The following is an 18,569-nucleotide window of genomic DNA, read 5'->3' as shown; positions in this document are numbered from 1 at the left end:
ACCCCCGTGGAAAACTCATGGACTGAATGTGCAGCACGGGTAAATACAAAGTCTGAGTAAGTGTACGGACCTCTGGCCATCGCGCCCACTCCCAGTGGAAGGCAGTGGTTTTCAACACCTTTTCATTTCCCAACAAGATAGATGCATTGTGTTGGGGGTGAGGGGAGAGGTCAAGTGGAGATTTGGGGCGTGGGGGGTGGTGGAGCATGGAGCGGTTGTGGGCTGATGTGGGGGTAACAGCCCCAGCCTTGGCGCCAAGCCTGACACTCAGGGAGATGGGGAACACCCAGGGAATGCCCCAGCAGCGCTCAGACAGGTGCGGGAAGGGGACAGGTGGGCAAGGAAGATACTCACTTTTTACTTTAGGAAACCTTTGCGCTGTTTGAATTTTACAGCAAGTGGGTGTTACTTTTATAATTAAAAGACTGAAAAGCGAAAAGCAAACAACCCGCCACCTTAGGTAAATGGTAGTAGGTGGGAGTGAAGACTTGCCTACAGGTGCATGATGTTGTAACAGGAAAAGTTTGGAAACAACCCAATTATCCAACAGTAGGGAGCTAATGAAATAAATTATGGTGCATACAAAAAAATTTTGGAAAGATCTGGGAGAAAAAAGTTACATAAACCTGCAGGTAACAAACCAATACACAGTATGATCCCAATTTTGCAAATAAAAAACTGTGTGTGTGTATAAAGAAAAGACTAAAAACATACAAAATGTGAACAGATGTTATCTATAAGTGGTGGGATTCGGAATAATTTTTACAGCCTTTTTCTTTACCTGAATTTCATACAAAACTTATTTTCTAATTCCTAAATTTATTTTGCTTGGTTTTGGGGGGAAAGAAACGCTTCCTGTAATCCGCAAGTTATCAGATTGCCCAGCCCGTGGCCCTCACCCTCCCTGGTCCGTTGGGGTCAAGGGCACAGGCTCCTTCTAGCAGAGTCTTCCAGGGTCCACTGCCAGGCTCCACCTCCCCCCCGGGGGCCCAGGTCAGCTCCTTGGCCTGAGCTTGGGCACATCTGGTCAGGCCCCATACCTGTGCCCAATCTCATGGGCAATGGTGACGCCCAAGTCAAAGCCAGTATCTTCAGTGATGATGCAGCTCCAGGAGGAGGAGCAGGCGCCCCCCAGCTGGGTGACCCCCCGAACCTGCCGGTTACCATCAGGCAACTCCAGGTCGAACCTCGGAAGAGAGAACAGACACCTGGGCGGTGCTGAGATGCCTGCCCGCCGCCCGGCCACCTGGGCAGAGAGCGGCTCCCAGGCAGCAGGCTGGCCCGCCAGCAGGGCGCTCGGCTACCTGGTGATGTAGAGGACCAGGTCGGCGTGCCGGGGGTCTGTGTCGTCCTCGGGGTTGACAGTCCTGCTCCACTCACAGACGCTCTGCAGTGATGAGGTGATGTTGGCGGTGATATTTGGAGCCTCCTGGGGGATCGGGAACAGAGCCCGCATGTATGGGACCTAATAAACGCCCCACGCTGACTGCTGCGGGCACCTCTGTCCTCACAACCACCCGTTACTCTCCCCCGTTACACGCGAGACGGGCTCAGCAGTGCTGAGTGCTGAGTGCCGGGCAGCGCTGGGATCCAGGTCAGGGTCTGGGTTCGGCTGGCCGTAAGCCCTGCCGTCACCCCCGAGGGTCTGGGCCACGGCAGGAAGAGGTTAAAGAGGACAGAAACGGGTGTTCCAGGGACTCTGGGCTTCCTTCCAACTTGGCACCTACCTCGGGCTGCGTCAGAATGACCATCTTCACCAGGTGCACTCGGAACTGAGCCCCTAAGGATGGGTCCCTCAGCAGTTCCGACCCCTGTGGAAGGGCAGGCGAGAGAGGTGACACAGGCGGGTGGGCATAACTGGCCCCTGGCAGCTGCTGACATCCGGGGCCCCTCCAGGGGAGAGGGCCTGGAGAGGATGCACCTTCAGCATCAGTGGGAAGGGCACCCAAAATGCTAGTCCTTGCACTGGGAGACAGCCACAGACATAGCTGTGCTCTGGCTCTCCCTTTGCTCATGGCTCAGGAAGGTCAACCAACATGAAGAAACAACCGGATGCGGATAATTGTCATTAGTCTAGAACATTCCATTCAAACACTGCTTCTCTCATGGCAGATGTGTTCTGGCCTTTCTTATCTCTGTTTATCTGCCTGACACATCTCTCTCCTCTCCCTATCTCCATCAGGCAGCACAAGGACCTTCCCCTCCAAGAGCCTTTTCCTGGGCACCCCGGTGAGAAGGGGCCCCCCAGGCTCCCGCTCACTCGTATCTGTCAAGATGCCGATCGTGGTGGATTTCCACTGCAGTCCTTTGCATCAGCTTATCCTCTAAACGAGACCCGGCACCCTAGACAGGTGTGCGCCTCTCACGGGCCTCAGCCGACCCGGGTCTGATCCCACCTGTATGCTCAGGACCCAGATGGCTAAGCTTGGAACCTCGGTTCCCTCATCTGTCGAGTGGAGATAAAGCCTCCGTGGTTGTTGGAGGACTTAGGAACCATGAAGCTGGCACCAATGATGACAATGGCCATTACCGCGACCCCACCATCTGGCATCGACCACCAGCTGGTCCTCGGTCCTCATAAAGCACGCGAATGACCCAGGAGAGCATAGGCTTAATGAACAAATTTCGGCACATTAGAAGTGGGGAGAGCCCCAAAGCTCGCAAACAACAGCTTCTGAGACACTGAGAGGAAGCATTTTTCACCTCCGCGGTTTACAAGGGGAAACCTAAGCCGGCTTATTCTGGACGTGGACCAAGTCTGCAAGCGGGCGAGACCACATGAGTGTGGCCCTGGGACCCAGCCTCCCTTCGGAGTGGGAGGTCCTGAGAACACAAAGGGGACAGTGAAGGGTCAGAGGGCCTGGGGCTCCGACACAGGTGGAACTTTTCCTTTTGTCCAAAGTAGGTGGGCATACCTGAGGCTGGGGACCAAGTGCTGCTACGTGCCCCATATTCTAGGGGTTTTTCCACCCTCCAGGGCCAACTTAGGGGGGGCCGCGCCAGCCAGGTACAGCCAGTACCTCCTCACATCCCCTCCCCCATCTCTGTGGCGACTAGGGCACAGGGCACAGGCCTGGGGTTGTCAGCCCTCAGCTGAGACATTTCCTACATGTCCCTAAAATCCCTTCAGTCAGAATTTTTAAAAATATCATCAGTGTATGAATTATGTAGGTTTCTTGGATCGTGTCTATCTTTGTTGCACTGGGGTCGGTGAAGGCAACCCAGCATTCGTCTCCTGATGTGGAAACTTCCCTGGCGGCCTAGCCCACAGTCGTGTGTGTGTGTGTGTGTGTGTGTGTGTGTGTGTGTGTGTGTGTGTGTGTGTGTGTGTGTGTGTCGTGTGTGCGTCTCCCGCTGTTGGGCACTGGATTTCAGAGCCCATTAGGTGACATGCCACCACTGGGTCACTGAAACACCTGTGTCTCTGCTGCCGCTGTATCTGAGATAACAGTTAGTGGGGGACCTGCCTCCTGTCCCGCCTTTACCCTAAAGCCAGTGGAGGGGAGGCCAGCAGAGATGGGGTGCATGCAAGATCAGAACTGAGACAGGCCAACATGGGGCAACCCCTGGTTGCCGGGCAGTGCTGGCCAAGGTGCCCATGGTCTAATTGACACGGGGGCAGAGGCCAGAGGCCACACTTGAGGTTCCCCGGGTGAAAGGACTGCGAGTGGCTGCGAGTGGCACTAGGGAGCAGAGAGGGGTTCCCGGACCTCACCCACCTCCTCTCCAGATGAGAGAGGGGGAGGAGAAAGGCAGGAGCAGACCACCCCTCCCCACCCGAGGGCCCAGAGCCCCAAGTGTGACCCTGGCCTCAGGCTGACACCCGAGTTCAGCCCACTGAGTTCACACTACCAGATGAGCCAGCCACTGACACTCACCACAAGCCACGAGCCCGTGTGGGCCAGTGTCCAGAGGTCCCTGAGGACACCCCACGCCCTGCAGCCCCGAGGGGCACTCACCATGTTGAGGTTGGTGAGCACGTAACGCTCTGTGTCCTCCTCATGAGCCTGGTAGACATCGGGGCCCACGGCCACCAGCAGCTCCAGGTGCAGGACGCTGCCCTCAGCAGCGTGTCTCCGGAGGCGAGGGGACGAACGGCCTGGCGAGGGAGGAGGCAGGGCTGAGAGCAGAGATTCTGGAAAGCAGGTGACCCGCAGTTTTGGCCGCTGGACAGCCATCCCCGTGCTCCTGGGCTTGGAGACAGTGGTGGAGCCCGTCTCTGCCACTGACCGCTTTGGGGCTGAGGGAGTCGGCGGGCCCAACACCCCGCTTTCTCATGGGGAATGCGGGGAACATGAGATACCTGCCTCCTGGCACGACAGCCAGATGAGTGGCCTGTCCCGTCCCACTCACAGCCCCTCCCCCGGCCCTCCTGGATCCGGCCTCTCAGCGCCCAAGGTTTCTGCTTTCTCAGACCCATGAACGGAGTTGGGGCATTTTGGGCCCCCTCACCACTCCGGAGTAAACACGCTCGAAGGGCTGAGGAGACCCAACCTCTCACACGTGACTTTATGTTGTGACCGTGAGAACCAATGGCAGCTGGCCAGCTAACAGAGAGGCTGCTGGCTCTTGGGAGGACGGCCTTCTCAAGACACTTCATGTCACCCCACCCCAAGGGCCCGAATCCCATCAGCGACTGGACAGTCCAGGCATGGGAAAGGACCAGCATGGAGCCCGAGACGGAGCTAGCATGTGGCTTTTATGTCCTAATCATCCCAAAGCCCCACACTGCACCCACACTGGAGAACAGGGTCGCCCCAACATGGCAAGTAAAGCCCAAGACAGAATCCTGTTTGTCCCTGGACGCAGCTTGGGCAGCGCTGAGTGGGCCTGGGAGGCAGCAGGGCTGGCACCAACGCTGGAGCCACGCAGCAGCCACTTTGGGCCCCTGGGAAATGTCAGTAACCACTCTCCTGCCAGTCCCGGAGCCGCGAGACTGCAAGGGCTCTCGTCTGTGAATGTGCTTTGTACACTGTGAAGCGTTGTTCATAGGCGGGAGGTCTGCCTATCCACCAAGGGGACAGGGTGGGGGCGCAGTAGGTGGCCACGTGTTCCCCTGGGCTGCCCTATAAGCTGGGCACCCCTTGTATTCTAAAGAAGAGGACCACTCTGTGGGAGCTGGGGCATTTTTTACAGTCTCCCAACTGCGGGGAGAGCTGGTCCCCCTCCCAGAGCTGTCCCTGCTGAGGGGCCCCGGCTCTCCCTCTCCCAGGAGTTGTACCTTGGAGGACCCCTGGGACCGTGGGGGCATGCCTGTGGATCAGGTGGGGCTGGGCACCGGCCCAGTGAGGCACCAGCTCCCAGTGCTGCCTCCTCACCGGCTGGATGTAGAGCCGCTCTGCACCCACCAAGATGTCACCCTCCTGGAGAAGAGAGAGAGCCTGGAGCACGCAGCCCACCTTGCAGGAGGCCCCTCTGGGCCACGACAGCACCAGCACGGACTGCCCTGAGCGCTCTCCAAGGGCTCCTGCCAAAGTCCAGGGCCCAAGAGTCCATCTTTGAGGGGCTGTACTCACTGCCCACGCTATGCTGCCCCTCATGCACAAAAACCCTGGTGGGGTCCCAAGTCCACGGGAATGGAGGGGATGTCAAGGGACCAGCGAGGCCTGTGCTAATAAACAACACTGCAGGTCACCAGATGGACTCCAAGTGGCACCTGTCCCAGCCCAGGCTGGGCCTCCCAACCGAGGAAGCAGGATTGGGTGTCATTCGGTGTGATATAAATGGCTCTGGCTTGTTGAGTGACGCACTGTGACAAATACCGCATGGACACTCGCCACCAGTCACATGTTGGTGCTGTCTTCACCACGTCCCAGTTGAACACTGAGGTGCAGGCAGGTGACTGGTCCAAAGTCGTCTGTACTAAGTGGCAGAGCTGGCATCTGAACTCGGGTCAGACGGCAAAGCCCTGGTTCTTTCCACCTGCTGGTTCCCAGGTCTGCACCTGGCTCTGCCACCTGCTAGCGGGTGGCTTTGGGAAACTCAGCTGGCCTTTCTGAGCCTCCATGGGGTCTAACTAGGCAAAGGTCTAACGTAGCGTCCTCATCACACTTCGGGCTGTGTGGTAGGGGTTGGAGGACATCTTTGCACCATCGGGACCCCCCAGCCACACCCTCAGCACCCCACCCCCCTGACGCCTGCCGAACTCCCACTCACCAACTGGCCGGAGCAGTACGTGACCCTGGCCACTGCGCCCCAGGGCAGCAGGGCGCGGCCTCCCGTGAAGCAGTGATGCGGGGGCCCCCTCAGCAGCCAGAACGAGGCGTTCACCACTCGCTCGCTGGTGAAGGAGGCAGCAAGGAGACCCAGCTCGGGCAGGAAGGAGAAGGTGAAGAGCTGTCCCAGAGCACGAAGGGAGCAGCGCGGGGCCCTACAGGGTGGCCCCCCGAGCCGGTCCTCACAGACGCAGGTGAGTGGGGCCACATCAAATCGGGGCACTGCAAGACAGGAAGCCACCTCACTCACCCCTACTCAGCCCTCCGGTCCTTGTGCCAGGGGAGGGGCCCAAAGCTGTGACCTTTGGTGAGAATTCGTGGGGAGGAGCGCCAGCCTAGGGCCCAGGAGCCTGGGTTTGGGTCCAGCTCCTCCCGGCTCGCCGGGTGGCAGAGAGCAAGTTGCCAACCTGGGCCTTGCCCGTGGGGGTTGGCGGGGGGGGTGGGGACAGCACTTGGCCCACTAGTCTCGCCTTGGAACATGTGTGTCGTGAGTGAAGTCATGAACCCCGACAGGCAAAGCGGGTACAAAGCAGCTTCTGTGACCTCTGTGGAAAGCAGGAGCCCAAGGGTTGCCTCACCATCCTTTTCCACCCATACCTCTCACCCCAAAGTAGCCCCCAGAGGGCTTGGGGACCCCAGGCCATGGTGTCCTATCCCTCCAGGAGGGGCAGAGCGGAAGGACCCTGGAGTAAGATACACAAGTTCTCGGCCCCCACACCCACAGTCAGCCCCCGTGGGCCCTCAGCTGGCCCTTCCCGCCAGCCCAGTCCTCCAGCAGGACGCCCCACTTCTAGCACGGCCCCAGGTATCGGTCAGTGTGCATCCGACCCAGACCACAGAGAAGTCGGTTACAGTGGGACACCCCTAATTCTGTCCACCCCAACCACGAGCCGCCCTGTCTCTGGTCCCCACCAGCCTTTTGCGCACAGTCACCAATGGCCCTCTTCAGAAAGGGGGCACACGCCCCGAGAAATCCACAGACACTGTCCTCGAGCACCAGGGGAAAGGCTTTGGCTGGAGCTGGACCCAGGGCCTATCTTGCTTCTCACAGAAGAGATAAGTGTGTACAGCTCTGGCCAGAAACCACGAGAATTCCTGAAAATCCGTCATCCCAAGGGGGGCCCAGGGGCAGAAGGGACCAACCAGCCAATTAGGGACCATTTCCTTGAGATACTGAGCAGAATCCTGGGGTCAGAACCCAGCTCGGTCCAGAACACCCTGACCAGTTTTTATCAACTTTGCAGGAAATAAGAGAGTTAATTAGCAGGGGTGACCTTCTCCCAGCAGAGCGACCAAAAATCCAAGAGCCTGACTCAATGGTGAGATATCACGCAGGCTCTGAGAAACCCCCTTGCCGGGAAGACACAGCACAAGTACCTTCTAAGGTAGCATCAGGACCAAAGTAGGAAATCACTTCCTTGGGCTCCAAAGCCTGAAGAAATTGCTGTGGGAGAGAGAGGACACGTGAGGAGAGAGAAGAGGCAGGAGGGAGGTGGGAAGGGGGCAGGGCAAGACAGCGGGGAGGGGAAATCAGCCGGTGAGGGGAGAGAGCTCGCAGGGGTTTAGACAGTGTCCGCCCTTCAACCAGGCGAGCGGACAGTACTGCAGCCAGCTCCTTCTTCAGTGAGCACATTTCATCCTCTGGAACCACAAGCTCAGGTTCCTCCATGCATTGCAAACCCTGAAGCCAAAAGAACACCCCCACTCTGCCCAAGGGCTGTTTGGCTGCCCCTCTCTCCCCGGACCTTCAGCACCCAGAAGAGCTCAGATCCCCGGCCCCAGGGCTCCTGCAGATTCACTTACCTGCTGGACATCGGGGAGTCCCCAGCAGCCCAGGAGGAGGATCACAGAAGTGAGAATTCCCCAGGGGTGAAGCTCACTCATCCTCACGAAAGCCAGCTGGCCCAGGGAGAGCCACCGACTGGAAATCTGGTTGGTGTGAAATGTGACAAACCCCGCTGGGCGGGACCATCAGGCTGTGTTTACTCTTGGGAGCTTCCTCCCAGAGCAGGGGCTGTGGGGCAGCAGCCAGCAGGCTTCTTTCTGCTGCAACCTTGGCCTTGCCCTGGGCTGGGTCTTGGTTCAGAGCACCACCACCCCCACCCCCCCCACCCCCAGCCCTGCACCCTGGGGTGGGGCTGGGCCAAGCTGCCAGGTTTGCAGGAGGGAGCCCCGGCCCAGGGGTCTGGAGCTGCGGCTTGTTCAGAATGCCGTGATGCAGGCTGGCTCTGCCCTGACGAAGGAGAGACGCTGCACCAGAGGCGCCACCGTTCAGGTCTCCGACAACCTGCTCTCCTCTGCTGACACCCGTCTTTCCATGTGTCCCCGTCCTGTCCTCAGCCAGTGCAGACCCCAGCCCCCCTTCCACAAACAACCCTCTGCCTCATTCCCTCCCGCTCAGCTGTCACCCATGCTGTGCCCGCACACCATGGACAGAGTCACAGAAGCAGGCTGGGTGGCACCACACTGCACTCGGCATCACAGACCACCTGGCAGTCCACTTCACTTTCCAGAAGGCTCTTGGTCACTGTCTCCAAAGCACTATTACACAACCTCACACCTCCAGGACGTCTCCCCCAATTCAGAGGATGGTGAACAGGGGCGTCTCTGGTGCTTCCTGGTGCCTCACTCCCCTTCTCCTCATCCTGTTACCCGGGCCATGCCCCATCCACCCATTCGGGGCCAACCCACTTTCCTTTCTCAGGCATCAGAGAGGCACGGTGGTCTGAGGCTCCCCTGCCCCTCCTGCATCCCACCCAATTCATGTAGTGTACGCCTAACTCTATCTGTGACTGCTTCCTGGAGACCCAAACTGACACACTGCCCTCATCCAAGCAGCTGGCCCTGACGGCTGTAATCGGTTCCGAACTGGTCTCTGCCTTCTCTCTCATCCTCTCCCCGGCCCATTGCTCACACAGAGCGGAAGTGGCCTTTCTAAAACGCAAGCCCGATTGCGTCACTCCCCAGCTGTAAAACAGTCGATGCCTTCCCTTTGCCTTTCCTGCAGACCCGAGGCTCCATGATCTAGGACTGCCGCCTGCTCGCCCCTCTGCCTGCACCTCCGACCGTGCACCCCTTGCTCTCAGAGCTTCAGCTACACCAGCCTCCCTGACACTCCCCAAATACGTCAAATGCTTCGCCGCTGCCTCTGACCCTCGGGCTTCTTCACATGGCGTGGACACTTGCTACCAGTCAGCGCTGGTGCTGTCTTCGCCGTGTCTCAGCTGAACACACTGAGAAACACATTCCAGTTTCAGCTCAAATGTAACCTCCCCCAAGGGGCCTCAGAACCCCCTCTAAGTGGCCCTCCAGGTAAGACTGCCATCTTTAAAAAATGAAAATTCAGGACACTCAGTGAAATCTGAATTTCGGATAAACAACAAATAGACGTGTATGTTTAGTATAAGCATGCCCCGAACATTGCAACCGTCGCCTGGGACGTATTTACACTAAAGATTATTCTTTATCTGAAATTCCTGTGTGTCCGGGCCGCCTGCATTTTGTCGGGTAACCTCACTCGTGTCAATCTCCACCACGACATCTCATTTTATCCTCCAGTGTAGTTGCTACCATCCGAAATCATCTTGATTTATTATCTGTATTTCCCTGAAGCACCCCCTCCCGATTACCCCCCGCACAGATTCAAATGGAAGCTTTAGTGAAGTGGAGGCCTCACCTGTGCTTTTTATCAAGGTGTTGTCAGCGCCAGGCTCGGAGTGCTCGTGATTTATTATTGTTGTTTTTATACAAGTAACATGTGACAATTCTTACAAGACTTTATTATCGGATATAGCGGAAGTGCCTGTGCAGCCCTGTGGCTGCGGTGAACCTGGTCGTGCGACCAGGGCTCCTGCTTCCCGCTCCCGGGCCTCAGTTTCCCCATTCCATAAGAAAGGTGCGGGGTGAGGCTGAGCTGGGGGCAGCGCCGCTGGCGGGAGCGACCGCCGCTGCGCACCCCGCTCCGCCAGGCCCGGCCGCCCGGCGCCCCCTTGCGGCCACCTGCTCCTCGGCGCTCTGCCGGCCCGGCCGCGGTGACACAGCGACAGCAGCCCCCCAGTTCCCTTCCGGCGCCTGCGTTTCTGTGCCCCCTCCCGGGTCGCGGTGAGACCCCGGGTTTACCTCAACCCAGTCCGAGGTCGCCGAACCCGGACGCCGCTCGCTGGGTGGCGGCCCTGCTCGCACGCGGCCGAAGAAGCCGCCGGGCCCCGGGCCGTGCGGCACCGGACGGGCGGGCCCGGTTTCCAGCCGCTCCGGGAGCGGAGTACTTCCGGGGACTGAGGCGCACGTGGCGGGACGCGCGCGGGGTCGCTTCCGGGGCCGCTCTCACGGCCCCAGGGGCCGCTTTTCCTCCGGCTGGTGAGTCGGGGCGCTGGCCTGGGGCCGAGCTCGGCCGTCAGAGCCCGGGGCGTGGGGCGACGCGCCTCGCGGGGCACGGGGGCCGGGCGCGGGGCCGGCCGGGGCTCCGATTGCCGCCGGCCTCGGCGGGGACGCCGCCTGTGCTGTCAGGCCCGAGGGACCCGGGACGGTGCCGGGATGGAGAAGGCGCTGACCCCCCGGCGCGCCCCAGGCGGCGCCGTGGCTGAGCCAGGGCTCGTCAAGACGCTAACACAGAAGAAAAAAAAGAAGAAAAGATTCTGGAAAAACAAAGCGCGAGAAGGAAATGAGAAACCGGGAAGTGACCCCAAGGTTGTCGCGGGGCGACCTCCAAAGGCACCGGAGGACTTTTCCCAAAACTGGAAGGCTCTGCAGGAGGTAAGACGTGAGGGCCCCCCCGCAGTCCTTGCCGCTCATTCCCCGCCTCTGCCCCCCCCCCCCATTCACCGCAGATGGAGAACAGGAGAAAGATTTGGGGAGCACGGAAAGCGAAATCTTGCGAGCGGTCACCGTGCACCAGCTTGTTGGCCTAAGCTGTTAGGAAGTAATTGTAAAATGAACCCTTAAATTAACTAGAAACACGAAAACGGGTTGCTTAGCGTTCCCCGGGCTCAGCGTGAAGTAGTCTGTTCATTCGACAGGTACTTAAGATGTAGAAGGAGAGTTTGAAATTTTGCAGGAATGAGGAAGATACGGAGGCGTCAGATATGCATTGGAATGAAACAAGCAAAATCACTGCACGACAAGTGACACAGATGAGAGTGAACAGGGGCTTTTCCCCGACCGTTTGAAAGTGAATTTGAATGACGGCAATAGGAAGTGTGCATAGACGTGATTGATGTGTGTGTTTTAATGTCTTGTGCGTGATTTCCAAATGAACACGTGTCATGTGTTTTATTTTGGGTCCCGTCAGCTGCTGAAACAAAAACCCCAGGCCCCGGGAAAGCCCATTGTGAGCTCCCCGATGGATTCCAAAAAGCAGGCCAAAATTAACCAAAACAGAAAAGCAAAGAGAGAGGAGATGGGGACAGAAGAAAGAGACCAAGAGGCCACAGGAGGCTCTGTTCCTCCAGAATCCCTGAGGAACAGGAAGGTGCCAGCACCTCCTACAAAAGCCAGTGGAGCAGAGCACAATGAGAAAGGATCCAAGAAAAGGACAAATGGTGACATTTCTCCAAAACAAGAGGACATCAAACATAAGAAGCGGAAAACGAAGGTGACTGCAGCCTTGGCTCCAGCCCCGCCCACCGAGTAAGTACTGGGAGCAGGTAAGTGGACACGCACCTGGGCTGTGGTGATGGCAGCTCTGCCACCCCACACTGCACTCAGCCTCAGGCGTCCTCAGCACTGAGAACATAGTCAGCGGCTTAAGGCCTGTCTGCTTACGGAGACCCAGGCTGGGGGCCCGTCCCGCAGCCCCTCCCTCACCTTGTCCTGATGCTGTTTGTTTCTTCGTTCATTACCTAGAACGTAGGCATAGTGAGGGCAGGGCCTGTTTCATCGCTGCTGTATCTCCGGAGCCCAGAACAGAGCTGAGCACTTAGCAGTCTCCAGTAAAGATTTGTGGAATGAGTGAATGCCAAAGCCAGGAAGATCCAAGTTGGAAACCACTTCCTGCGTCTTGCCACTTGGATGGCTTGGGGCATGTCCCCTGGGCCTCCTTGTGTCATCTGTGGTGCTGTGGGGGGTGTCTGTGAGCTGCGATATGCTGGCTCAGTGCCCGGTGGTTATTCAAACCCGGTGATGACCGCTCGTGGGAAGGACCAGGAGTCAGTGGCTGCCTCTGAATGGCTCAACTAGAGGTGGCGTGTTTGTAAGGCAGGCTGTCTGCGTGTCACCTGGGTGTTGAGAGCAGTTGCTGAAGTTTGTAGGGAAGGACGGTTTGAGCGCCTGCCTGTGTCATTATGCCAGGCGCACGTTCTGGAAATACAGCAGTCATGACGGGCCCCTCCCTCTTGAGGCTGTTAGTCGAGTAGAAAAGACAGATCATAAACAAGTTATTTCAGTAATTCCATCAGTGTGGTCAGAATAAATCCAATGAGGGTGAAGGTGTGGGAGCAAATGGCCAGAGGAGCGGGTCCATTCAGTGGGGTCAGGACGAGATCTCTAAGATGACAGTTAAGCTGAGCGCAAAAGACGGAATTCACCAGGCAGAAACTTACATCCCTGCTTGGGTGTGGGAGTTTGAGTGCGGGCTAGTGGTCGTTCCACCTCAGATTGCGGTTCTGTTTCCATTTCATAGTCTTGTGTTTATCTGTGTTTCCTACATGTTTGATAATGAACATATTTTGTACTTAAAAGGAAAACGTCAGCTTGCAATCATTACTCCTTGTGTTGGGGTACACTCTTTGTGTATGTATAGTCCCTAAATTGTGGATACTGAGCGTATTTTCTAATTGAAAGGAAAAGTGAAGAAAAGAGAGTGTCAGATGAACGGAAGAACAGGCGCAGGTGGGCGTTGGGGACCGGATGGCTGTGAGTGCGTCTCCGCCAACCGCATGGTCAGCCAGTTCCCCTCTCTGCCTTTTAGAGAAGACATCTGGTTTGACGATGTTGACCCAGAAGATATCGAAGCAGCCATAGGCCCAGAGGCAGCCACCATAGCGAGAAGACAGCTGGGGCACAGGGAGTGCGACGTGACGCTGGTGAAGGAGCAGGCCTTCGGCGGGTACGCGGGCTGGGCCTGAGCGGGCGGGGGGCTGCAGGAGGGGCTGCTTCCCTCTCCCCCAGTTGAACTGGGCAGGCACCTCGGTGTCCTGCTGAGACCTCGTCAGGTGGGTGAGCAGTGGGGATGGGCGGAGAGCTGGTGCTGACCCCTGGGTCCCGCGGTGTGGATTAAACTGGAGCCCTTGGTCCCCTTGCAGCCTGACGAAAGCCTTAGGCATGGACTGTGAGATGGTGGGCGTGGGCCCCACGGGGGAGGATAGCATCGTCGCCCGCGTGTCCATTGTGAACCAGTTTGGGAAGTGCGTCTATGACAAGTACGTCAAGCCGACCCAGCAGGTGACCGACTACAGGACAGCGGTCAGCGGGATTCGGCCAGAGAACCTCAAGCAGGGTGGGTCATTCGCAGCTAATGACCTCAGAAAGGAAAAGCAATAATGGTTCATTTTTCTCCCTTTTGTTTCCTGTCACCATAGCAAGAGTCCTGACAGTCTCACCTCCCCTGGGGTGAGTGGCTTTCAGATGGCCCCCAGGCGCGTTGTAGCTTCACCACAGTGCCTCTGAGCCACCCAGTCTTAAGACCAGGACACTGGCCCTGAAGTACTTTGTGTCACTTGGCGGTAGGGTCCGAGACACAGTGTGTTTGAGCAGCAGGAAGGCGGCCAGGGTGGGGGTGGGCGGGTGGGATGTGGGACAGGTTGTTGGGTCTCGAGGATCTTTGTGACGACTTTGGGAAGCCGAGGGAAGGTCCTGAGCACTGAGAGGCCTGGTCTGGCTCAGATTCTAGCAGCTTCCCTCTGGCCGTGGTTTTCAGAATAGACTGTATGGCTGTGAGGTGGAATTAGGAAGAGGAGGCCTGTGCTGGGGGTGACCTGCTCAGGGAAGAGGTGACAAGACGTGGCCCAACTCTAATATGCCCCGAAGGCCGAGTCTGTAGGCCTTGCTGAGGGGCGGGCGGTGCTGGCGGAAGGGCAGAGCCATCGGGAAAGCTCAAGCTTGGGGGCCAGAAGAGATCCTACAACACTCGGTGTTGAGGTCCCCTCTCTGTGTTTCCCTGGCCCACAGCTCCCTTTTCTCTGCGCCTCTGACATTCTCTGTGCACACGAAGCAAGGCGGCCCTCCACTCCTCGGTACCCCAACTGGGCATCCTCTCAGTTCTGGGCTCGAACTGGTCCTGCTTGGGTCGGGGCGGGCAGAGTCACGGGGTGCAGCAATGTCACTGCAGCCTTGCCTTTGGGGTGAGGGCCTGGCCCTGAGGGTCCTCTGTGAGAAAGCAGGCGAGCGGCCCCAGAGCACTGGGGGTTAGAGCCACACTTGTCACCGTCTGGCAAAGGACCAGTCTTGTTTCTGGCCTCAGTTGGAAAGACAAAACACCAGCCCTGGTTCCTTGTTAGATTCAGCGGTCAGCGGGCTGTGGGACCCCCCGAAGGCCCACTCAGCAGGGCTGCTCACGCAGAGGAGCGTGTGGGGCTCCGGCCTGTCCTCCAGAAATGGCACGTGGCACGGGCCCGTCGCTGGTGGGTGGGTGGGCCCGTCGCTGGTGGGTGGGTGGGTGGGCGGGACGGCCTCTGTCGGCCCTCATTTCAGCAGTGCCACCTTGGGCATAGTTGACCCCTGCTCCCCAGATCAGAACTCAGCCTGACCCGTCGCCTGAGGTCTGACCAGAGGTAGGAGGGACCTCTCTCTCCCTCTCAGAGAATGGCCCTGACTTACGTGTTGCTAAAAACTACTTCTTCGCATTGGTTTCAGGAGAACAATTTGAAGTTGTTCAGAAGGAAGTGGCAGAGATGCTGAAGGGCCGGATTCTGGTTGGACACGCGCTGCACAACGATTTAAAGGTGCTGCCTTTCCTGCCACCCCGCACACCTGTCTGTGTGCGCCTGCTGGTGGGCGTTTCATCACTCAGAATGTGTGCCCGATGTGGGGACACCCCAGGAACAACCTGTTCTAGGAGCAGCGCTAGGCATTTTCCATAATAGAAATCCTTTAAAAGGTGTCTGAGGGTTCACACTCATTTTGTCAGTGATAAAACTGAGGCTCGGCGAGTTAAGTGCTTTGTCCCCGGAGTCAGCATGGCAGCTGGATGTGGTCCCCTTCACACGGCTCTAGCACATTCCACACAGAGCCAGGCCGCTGCCTCTGCAGCTTCCTCTCAGAGGTGAACGGGGGCTCCCGAGGTCAGAGCCCCTCCTGTCGGGAAGTGGTCCCGGCGGCCATTCCCTCACAGCCACTGAGCGAGTGGTCCAGTGCTGCCCTCTCCTCCCTCTCACAGCTCCGAGGGTCCACTTCTGGTGCTCCAGAGAGTGTGGCCTCCCGCCTGTGCTCTTTGAGGGTCTGTGCGGTGGGCAGAGCTGATCCTCCTGTCCTGGTGACAACTGCGGGGCAGGCAGGACAGGACACAGCCCTTCCTGGGCATGGGCTGTTCAAACAGTGTTCCGTGGAACCCTCGAGTCCTTGGTGTTGGTCTTTGTTACCTTTTTAAAAAATCTTGAACTATTAAAAACTAACAAGTCCTCTGGCCGCCGAAACACGTTGTGTCACAAGTGTTCTCACCTCAGAGGCCACACTCCCCCCACCAAAGACCCTCCTGAGGCTGTAGATGAGCTGTTAAAATCTGTGGTGGTCCGTGACGTCCTGTGTGCGCCACCAGCTAGCAAGTCAGGAAGAAGGTGGCTGCTGGTGGGTGGGTGACTCTTAGTCTCCCACTTCCCCGGTCTTGAGATTCTATTTTCATTAACGTGGTCCTTTCTGTTGGGTGTCATCTTAAGTCAATGTAATGGGAGAATTTTCTTTCAGAAGTTCTTGTTCATATCAGTGTGTGAGGTATTGAAACTCCTCGTAAGACTCATCTGAAAAAAGGAGTTACAGCTATGAACTAAAAGTGACAATGACCATCACTGTCTTTCCTTCTAGGTACTGTTTCTTGATCACCCAAAAAAGAAGATTCGGGACACACAAAAATATAAACCATTCAAGGGTCAAGTGAAGGTACTTCATAATTGTGGTCCCCTACGCGGTGCTTGTGTTTTACTGGTTCACGTAACTCTTGGTTCTGGTCCCTGCTGGCTAAATATGTTTGGTTTTGGTTTTGGTTTTCCTTTTAACCTTTATAACTAAAAGAAATCTTAAAATAAAAAGGAGAGTTCTAAATGCCACCCTTAAAAGCTTGTGTGACCAAGGGCAGGTTATTTCCACCTTTGATTGCGGATGAGACCACCGGACACGGGTGAGAAGCTGTGTCTGCTCCAGAGGGTGCCGAGGGCAGAGCCCCCCCTGTGAGATGAGCAGGGACACCGAGGCTGGGGGGCGGAGCTGCAGGCTGACCCTCTGTGGGCTGACGGGGTCACAGCCCTGAGTACCGCGGACGCTCCCAGTTACTTGGGTTGGTGTGCAGGGCCCTTGGCTCAGGCAGCGCCTCCGCTCCAGCATGCTCTCCCCTCCCTGGCAGAGTGGAAGGCCGTCTCTGAAGCTGCTCGCGGAGAGAATCCTGGGGATCAGGCTGCAGCAGGCAGAGCACTGCTCGGTAAGTGTCCTGGGGTGACAGCCCTTCGGATGGGGGCCATCCCTGACCTTCCATGTGGAGGCACTGTGTCAGTGATGGGAGACATGGTGGGGCCTGGGTGATTTCTCCTGCAGGAGGCTGCTGGTCCCTAAGAAATGACATGGCACGGCAGGCTTACCGAGTGTTCACTTCTAAATGTTGGCGTTAAATTAACACGACACTAACCGTATTGCGTTATTTAGAGAAACAGTCTCCAGTCTAGATTGAAGGGCCTTCAGGACTATGTGGCCCAGGCCAGCCTGCCCCCTAGGCCCTCGGTGACAGGCTCTGGTGACAGTGCTGAATGCTGACACCAGGCCGCTGCGCTGGCCTCAGCCTGGCTTGTGTCCCAGCATCAGGCTCAGCGTGCGCCACCCCTCCCACCAGTGTTCCTGTGTCTTGTTATGCGAGCACGTCACAAGGAGCATGGTTGTCCCCTTCACTCCTTTGGGTTCCTCCTTCTGTGAGTGGGGTGCCCGAGGCACAGGAGTGCGGTGAGCATCGTGCCATCGTCACCATCACCGGAGCATTGCCCTGCTCGGTTTTCTCCTTCACACGCCAGCGGCTGGTGCTTAAGTTCGGGAACCGTGGGATTGCCTGGCGTGTGGCTGTGCTCGTCACCCATTGGGAGTCATGGGCTGTTCCGTGTCTCCTAGATTCAGGATGCCCAGGCAGCAATGAGACTGTATGTCATCGTGAAGAAGGAGTGGGAGCGCACGGCCCAGGACAGACGCCCACCTGCCACCGCTCCAGACAACGGCAGTGGCCACACATAGCAGGAGCCCTGCTGCTGGTGCCACCCTGTGACAGTGTCTCCGTCCACGAGCAGCTGTGACCAAATCATGGGACAGATGTAGTCTCCCCAGAGCCGTGACAAAATCGTGGCAGCAGGGGCCTGGGGCATGCATGCCGCTGAGGACAGCTTCCCTCTGATTTTTCCATCTAAGACCCAGTCCCACCCACAGGGGAGCGGGTAGCAGGGCAGGGCTGTCATGGGGTCAGGGGTGTATGACCTGGGCACGGCCAGGATGTGAGCGGTGGGGACCGAGGTGGGAGCGCCTGGCAGCTCTACACTTGGCCAAGCCCCAGCATCAGGACAGGAGTTGGGACTGTCACCATTCATGTGGCGGCCGGCTTCGCTGGGGACTCAGCACATCCAGGGCAGGAAGTGCTCAGCTGTGCCCTGGGTCTGCAGCGCCCTCTAAGGAGGCCCCTTTCCCTCGTTGCCGTGGGCGATGTTAGCAACTAGGCCAGACTCCAGGGCTGGCCAGGTGTCCAGTTTGCTCAGCCTCAGCCTCAACGAGCACTTTCTGGGGCCGCCGTTGGACTTAGACTTTGGGACAGCGTGTTGCCTCTCTTCCCACCCCGCTACTGCCTGCCACGTTTAAACTCGCGGTCAGAGCCCACAGTGGCCATGCCAGGCTCGGGTTGCCCCCTAGCGTGGTGACAACAGTCATTCCCGGAGGTGGTGCCTGTCTCCGGCTAGGACAGACATGCTGACCTCGGGCAGTTTGAGCTGGGACAATGTGAGGGTCTTTGTGAGACGGGAGTCGGGTGTGGGGTGTGTGAAGCCCAAGGCTTTCCTGATGGGGACAAAAGGCCCAAACCCACTGAGGAAATTATTAAACATAAATGCAGTTTTTACTGGAGATGGAGCTGGTGGAGGTTCAGTTTCTTTCCCTGGTTTAGAATGGTCTGGAAGGACCGCTGTGTCCAATGCTGCCACCTGATCCATACCGGGCCGAGGTTTGTATCAGGATTGCAAATGGAGCATC

General features: G+C 57.7%; 2 protein-coding genes across 2 annotated transcripts in view; one reads left to right on the top strand and one right to left on the bottom strand.

Annotated features, from left to right (window-relative positions):
- ADAMTS13 (ADAM metallopeptidase with thrombospondin type 1 motif 13) overlaps positions 1 to 10,459 on the bottom strand; it is a 31,646-nt gene extending 21,187 nt beyond the window's left edge. The window contains exons 1-9 of the mRNA XM_033123960.1: positions 10,335 to 10,459; positions 8,019 to 8,144; positions 7,593 to 7,659; positions 6,157 to 6,437; positions 5,222 to 5,363; positions 3,960 to 4,099; positions 1,728 to 1,811; positions 1,305 to 1,429; positions 1,041 to 1,187 (exon numbers count right to left, since the gene is read on the bottom strand). Coding sequence (XP_032979851.1) covers positions 1,041 to 1,187; positions 1,305 to 1,429; positions 1,728 to 1,811; positions 3,960 to 4,099; positions 5,222 to 5,363; positions 6,157 to 6,437; positions 7,593 to 7,659; positions 8,019 to 8,099 — 1,067 coding nt within the window. The 5' untranslated portion in view covers positions 8,100 to 8,144; positions 10,335 to 10,459. The remainder of the gene's footprint in view (positions 1 to 1,040; positions 1,188 to 1,304; positions 1,430 to 1,727; positions 1,812 to 3,959; positions 4,100 to 5,221; positions 5,364 to 6,156; positions 6,438 to 7,592; positions 7,660 to 8,018; positions 8,145 to 10,334) is intronic.
- An 83-nt stretch (positions 10,460 to 10,542) lies between these two features.
- REXO4 (REX4 homolog, 3'-5' exonuclease) lies at positions 10,543 to 18,406 on the top strand. Its single transcript, XM_033123951.1, has 8 exons — positions 10,543 to 10,967; positions 11,503 to 11,840; positions 13,120 to 13,257; positions 13,454 to 13,647; positions 15,003 to 15,091; positions 16,167 to 16,241; positions 16,702 to 16,776; positions 17,451 to 18,406. The coding sequence occupies exons 1-8, from the start codon at positions 10,749 to 10,751 to the stop codon at positions 17,568 to 17,570; spliced, it is 1,248 nt and encodes a 415-aa protein (XP_032979842.1). The 5' UTR covers positions 10,543 to 10,748; the 3' UTR covers positions 17,571 to 18,406.
- The last annotated feature ends 163 nt before the right edge of the window (positions 18,407 to 18,569 follow it).

The sequence above is a fragment of the Rhinolophus ferrumequinum genome, chromosome 12, assembly GCF_004115265.2.
Source record: "Rhinolophus ferrumequinum isolate MPI-CBG mRhiFer1 chromosome 12, mRhiFer1_v1.p, whole genome shotgun sequence".
In the NCBI taxonomy this organism is placed as follows: Eukaryota; Metazoa; Chordata; class Mammalia; order Chiroptera; family Rhinolophidae; genus Rhinolophus; species Rhinolophus ferrumequinum.
Note: the sequence above shows the minus strand (reverse complement) of the source record. Positions and strands in the feature narration are given on the sequence as shown.

Coding starts and splice junctions, on each gene's coding strand:
- REXO4 (XM_033123951.1), top strand. CDS start 10,749: ATGGAGAAGGCGCTGACCCCCCGGCGCGCCCCAGGCGGCGCCGTGGCT. Junction 11,841..13,119: donor GCTCCAGCCCCGCCCACCGA/GTAAGTACTGGG, acceptor TCTGCCTTTTAG/AGAAGACATCTGGTTTGACG. Junction 16,777..17,450: donor AGCAGGCAGAGCACTGCTCG/GTAAGTGTCCTG, acceptor CGTGTCTCCTAG/ATTCAGGATGCCCAGGCAGC.